This window comes from Oryzias melastigma, linkage group LG12 (genome assembly GCF_002922805.2).
Source record: "Oryzias melastigma strain HK-1 linkage group LG12, ASM292280v2, whole genome shotgun sequence".
In the NCBI taxonomy this organism is placed as follows: Eukaryota; Metazoa; Chordata; class Actinopteri; order Beloniformes; family Adrianichthyidae; genus Oryzias; species Oryzias melastigma.
The window spans coordinates 25199837-25205836 of record NC_050523.1 but is presented as its reverse complement, the minus strand read 5'-3'; the positions used below and the strand labels follow the sequence as shown (position 1 = coordinate 25205836).

The window sequence follows — 6000 nt, the reverse complement described above, 5'->3', positions numbered from 1 at the left end:
GCTAAAATGAATGAAAGTGTGATTGAGTTTTAGAATCACTATAGTGTAAATGCTGCAAAGCATTCACACTACAACATAGAAATCCTTGCTGTGGAGACTTACTCGTTGTACAATAGGTAAATTAGAAAGTGCATCAAATGAATTGACATTATTTTGTAGGTTTGGAGTTTAAACCCTTAAAGGTAATAATGAACATGGGAGAAGCTGAGTTTCTGCTAGTAGCTGCTGATTTAAATGAGGACACACCAGAAAAGTCACAGACGAGGACAGGAATGGTCATTTTGAATTCAACTCATTATTGCAGTTAAACTTGTACAGAGTAACAGATTACAAAGCTCATGGCACAGTCACTGAAAAAGAGAAATGAGGCGTGTATGTACAACAGGTAGGAAAAAGAAAAATCATCAACATTTTGGCTAATAGAAACACCAGGGGTAACATAAAAATGAAGATACTGTTATTCGGGAGATGACTTGATTATACAACAAAGAAAACATGAAATGAAACATTGCAAAAAAAAAACAAAAACAAAACTTCAAAAATACATTTGAGCACTTTCATTGACAGAGTCAGTCCTGGTGTTCGACCTAGGTCCGAGTCAGAGCAGCTTTTCCTTTTGACAAAAGCTCATTTTGAATGGCAAACACTCAGAAACTGCACAGAACATGATGTGATCTCTTTTTGGGGAAACAGCTGAAGAGATTGTTTGCAGACGACCTTCTCCTTTAGATCAGCAATGCTCCAATTGTTTTCAAAATGTTCACGTCGACTCCGGTGCTGAGAGTTAACCCACACTCCAGGAACAGAAAAGCATAGAAGTCAAGGCTGACTCACTGCCACCAGGGGGCGCTAGAACAGATTCATCTCTTTGGGAACCAAAGTTACTTTTGTCACATCCTCCGACTAAAAAAAATGAGTCACCAAAGACTCTTATACATGGCAAAGTTTTAATATTGCAAAAAAAATAAAAAATCAATGACCCCTACTTCTTTATTTGGTGAAAACTGATAGAAATCCCTCTCGTTTGTTTCAAATCACGACTGATTTGAAACAAGTGATGCTTGGTGTGAGCTGTGACAACTCTTTGACTTACACTTTAGATGGTCGGCAACCAGAAGCACTAACACTACTGAGCACCACGGACCAAAACCAAAGATTGCCCCCGCCTACTGTACCGGGTCAAATACAACCTCACGCGTAAATTGTTCTTCTTCGTCATCGTCGTGTCTCACTGATAAATCTTCACCCCACTGATAAATGGATGAGGACTATTTACACACGTCTGCCAAAAACATACAACTGAAAATGGTAATGCTATGAGGCGTGTAGAACGGAAAGAAACATGTTTCTTGTAGATCTAACAGCTCCACTGAACCCTCAAAAAACATCTCCCACATACAGAAAAAACAAAGCAAAAAGTTCTTGACCGCACTACAGTTTCAATGTGACATTTTTTAAACACATACTGAACTTTACTTTTTCATCTTTTAACAAAAAAAGAAAAAGAAACATACAACGTATTTCTAAAACACAAAACAGTCTACATGTAAAAATATAACTTTTACGTACACAATTTCAAAATAATGGTAAAGTTTGCCATTTTGTTGCATACAATTTACAAATGTCTGTGTGTTGTTGCCTTGAATCGAGCGCAGTAGATGGAGCTGATCCGGTCCCGTTCTGTCCCGAGCAGAGTGTTGTCATGGCAACAACCGTGAATTCAATAAAGTCCTTTAATTTATAACACTGAGGGGCCGTGCTGACGTCTGCCAGCTCAGTCTCTGACCAAACCAGTCCTCACCAAAAAACACTTCTCTGCAACTGATAAGAACAATAAAAAAGACAGAATCGGCACCCTTGTCATATACTGTATATATTTTTGTACATTTATATATAGACTGATTTATTCAAATAAATTCTTTTCCAGTTTCTGTGCCTTCCTGTCGAATGGTTGGGATTTTAGCCACTTCAAAACGGTCGCCGACAGATATCGCTGCAGTCGACTAGATTGTGTTCTCTCTTTTTCAGTTATTGTAGTTTTTTTCTGTTTTCTTTCTTTTCTTTTGTTTTTTTTTTCTTTACAGATTTTTTTGAATTCGACATGTAAACCAGAACAGACAAAAAAAGTAATAGGAGAAAAGAGTCTTTGTTAAAAAAAGAGAGCAGAGAGAGAGGAAAATAAACCTGCTTTACAACGAACGACCACACACAGTACTGAAGACTACATTGGCTTACAAACCAGCCCATCAAATATCCATAAAAAGCTGAGAAGCTATAATACAAGAAGAGACCGTGGAAAAAGGTGTGTGGGGGCGGAGCAGGGACGTCTGGTCAGGGTTATGGAGGACCATGGGGGGGTCTATTCTTGCTAAATCAAGCGTCTGTTCTGTTGGCTCCAAGTCAGAGCACACTGTCTACTTACATATAAGCGTACAGTACATTAAATACAGTTTACTTTTTTTATCCAAAAAATACTTTTTTTTCCTTTTTAACTTTTTTTAAATTCCCAGGTCTGGTAAAAAACCTGACTGCATAGAACCTAGCGACTAAGAACAGGTTTCCCTAAGCTTGCATCCTATTAAAAGACCAGGTTAATGTCCTTCTCTGGCAACTCCAATGATATGAACTCTAAAAAGGCACTTTGGTACGAGTGTGAATGTTCAAATTGCATCTGTGGGACGTGTGGGCGGGGCGGAGGGCTGGGGGGCTCTGGTTCAGGGCTCGTAAGGCTTGTGTCTGGGGGGTTGAACTGAGATGAAAGAGGCTGACACTGAACTCTGGGATGATAGTGGAAACGGTACACTAATGCAATCGTCTGGTGTTCTGATGGTGTCACGTGGAGAGAGGGAGCAGCACCAGACCCAATCCAACACTCAGGAAGTCCTGCTGATTGATTCACTGAGCGGACTGTCAGTCAAGCTGGGGGGACTTCATTCTCCTGATGGTCAAACTGGAAAAATCTAGAAAGTTTCTCTCTGACTCTCAACCACACAACTAAGTGAGCAGCTTTGAAGCTGCAGAAGCAAACCTGATGCTCCAGAGGTTACACTTGTGCTAATGCTCCTCTTGGCAGCACTGGTGAGATGTTCACCAACACCACTTTAGCTAAATGATTGGCTCCACCAAGCAGAATTCTCCACCTGTGTGGAAAAGTCTTGATTAGGGATGTAACAATTCAGTCAAGCTGTCATTCCATTCAATTCCATTGACAGTTTTAAAGTCACAATTTCAATGTTTTCTGTTTTCACTCAACACAATGAATTAAAGGTATTTTAAGGCCAAGTCTGTTTTCTTTTTCCCCTTACATCAAACTGTCTGTTTTCCTAACAGAAAGGATACAATACAAATAAACAACTATACAGAATACTGAAATGATCACAAATCCTTTCATACTCGGTTCATGTTGTGCTCCATGTGTGATGGGCCGCTCCGCTCCAGCACAACACAACCCCCCCCTGCATTTTTCTAAATTTAGGCACAGGCCGAGAAAAAACATCGATGAACATGTTGACGAGTTTGAATCGTTTTTTTACCGATTCATGAAGAATTGTTACATCCTTAGTTTCTATCAGACTTGAATGTTGGTAAAGTTTAAGCTGAAGGATTTCCAGGGTGACAGTCAGTCAGAATGTAACCCTCCCTACAACTGTCCCAGGAATTGTCTCCCCCTCTAGTCTGTTTGGCTGTCCTCCTTAACAGAAGTGATGTATTCAAACAGAGCCACTCTGAAATCAGGAGAACTCCAGGGTCCTCTGGTCACATGCAAGATGGCGCCAGAATCAATCTTTAGCCAGAAGCGGAAATTACCCAACTTTAGCCGGTTACGCAAGCAGGAATTTTCTAAACTTTAGGAAACCCTTACAAAAAGGATATTTTAAAGACATTTCAGAACTATCAGCTTTAAGCTTTTAAATGTGAATAACCTGTAACTGTCTAGAAGTTTAGAGTGAAGATGAGCTTCAAATGGACAGAGAACGTTTATTATTTTATTCCTGTCAAGTCCATATTAACACGTGTTCAGATTTGTACGACCTGTTTACCTCTGGAGAAAAAGCTGGAGAAATGCTGCTTTTCTCTGTGACAGAGAGTGTCACGGAGAAAAAATAGCAAAAAAAAATCAAAAGCTTAACACGGGGGTTCTGGTTGAAGACTTCCGGCCAATGATGGATGGATGGAAATTATGTTTTTTTTTGCGACCGGCTTCAGCACGGGGAGAGACTTCTGTCTATTAATTTTCGAGCGCCATATTTTTTCTCTGTGGCCAGATTCTCTTGGATAACTGATCAAGTGTTTTAGCTCTGCTCCTCTGTTTTCCCTCCTTCCTTTTGCTAGATGTACACCTCTTTTGCTGTCAATCAGATTGCCTTCACGTCTCTAATGGGGCTTTCTCCTCATACTACACCAGTGTCCCTCAAAGGTTGATTGACTTCTGATTTAAGATCGACTTTCTAAGACTTCTTCTGAGTGGATTCAGGGGCCCTCTGGACGCCAACAGGCTCAAGTGTTTTTCTTCCTTTAACTAGTGTTCAAACTATAAAGACAAACGTCTGTACAGGTCTGGAAAATGCCATGAAAACAAATAAAAAATGAGACCTCCAGACTGCTTTTACACTGGAGATGAGAAAGCCTTTTCAAAGGGAATGTGTCAGACGAAGAGAACAGGTCATCCCTCTCCTCCAGCCCTGCCTCTGTCTATGATAGTCGAGCATCTGTGGAGGTTCTGGCAGAATTTGCTCCCTAAACTCTTCCTCTTTGTAGCAGTTTGTCAGTGAAAGTGTGTAAAGGAGTGTCTGAGTGTGCAGCCTTCTTGTTGCTTTTCTCCTTGTACTTCTCCCTGTGTGCATCAATCTGACATTGCATCCAAGAAGAGATCAGGCACAGCTTCGTCCACAGTGTGGCGTCAGATTGCCGTTCAGAGGCTGCGTTCCACAGCTGCGCAGTGTTGCTTCAAGAAGAATCTCTTTAAACACTTTGTGATATGTTTTGTTCCACTCCCCAACCTGCTCACTGTCCGTGTCAAGTCGCGCTTTTTTTAACTATATACATATATGTATATATATATATATATATACATATATATATATATATATATATATATAACTTTTTTGTTCTTGAGAACTGGGAATGCTGATAGAACACGTAAAACGAGAAGGAGTTTTTTGAACATTGTGATCCCAAAGATTTCTGTCTGTTTTCTGTCAGAAAGTTTCGCTCTGCTGCTGCGTCCCGACTGAAGCAGCTGTGGGTTGACTTCAGACAGAGGTGCAGAGCGACGAATGCGGTTGGTTTTCTCTACAGAACCAGGAGGAGATGACGGAGAGCAGGATTGAAGGACAGATGAGTGGAGGAATCGCAGCAGATCTGATTGGTCAGGCCAAAGCTCCAGAGACAAGGATCGGTCGGGCTTAAGCAACAACGGGTTTGATCGATCGCCAGGTTGTCATGGAAACTCCGTCAGAGGAAGTGGTCGCTCATCATCTTGATAAACTCTGGCACCTTGGACCTGCAGAGTGCAGAAATGATGGTGAAAACAAGGATTCAGAAGGAAACCAGAACTTTTAGAGGGAAGTAAATATTTATGGTACATATTTATATGCCGGTTTACTACCTTAGAAGCCACAAAGCATGTTACAGTCACAGTCCCATTCACTCACAAACACACACATTCACACACTGATGAATATCAGCCAGGAAACTATTTGGGTAGAAGTTATTTGGGAAAAGTTTTAACTGCAGCAACAGTTTGGAAACTTCTGGCTGAGCACAGCCACTAAAGGCCGGTTTCTACTGGCAACAATCGTTCAACAGTCCCTCCGCAATGGCGTGGAGTAGTTCAAACTCGTGTTGGCTGCTTTTATTTGATTTTGAACATGGACGACATCCTGCTGGTGTTCTTGCTGTGAACGCGCTGAGGCAGAGGAGTGTGCTGTGTTCATCCTCTCACAGAGGTGGAAAAAAGGAACAAGACACCAATTGCAATCTGTAGTCTAGTGCAATATA

The 6000-nt window shown here is 41.1% G+C and overlaps 1 protein-coding gene across 6 annotated transcripts in view; it reads right to left on the bottom strand.

Annotated features, from left to right (window-relative positions):
* Nucleotides 1–275: 275 nt before the first annotated feature.
* Nucleotides 276–6000, bottom strand: part of LOC112144148 (transcription factor 4) — a 262277-nt gene continuing 256552 nt past the window's right edge. For all 6 annotated transcript variants that reach the window (XM_024268487.2, XM_024268485.2, XM_036214524.1 and 3 more), the window contains one exon: nt 276–5503. Coding sequence is in view for 5 of the 6 variants with exons in the window: in XM_024268485.2 (XP_024124253.1) it covers nt 5455–5503 (49 nt within the window). In the remaining variant the exon portion in view is untranslated. The remainder of the gene's footprint in view (nt 5504–6000) is intronic.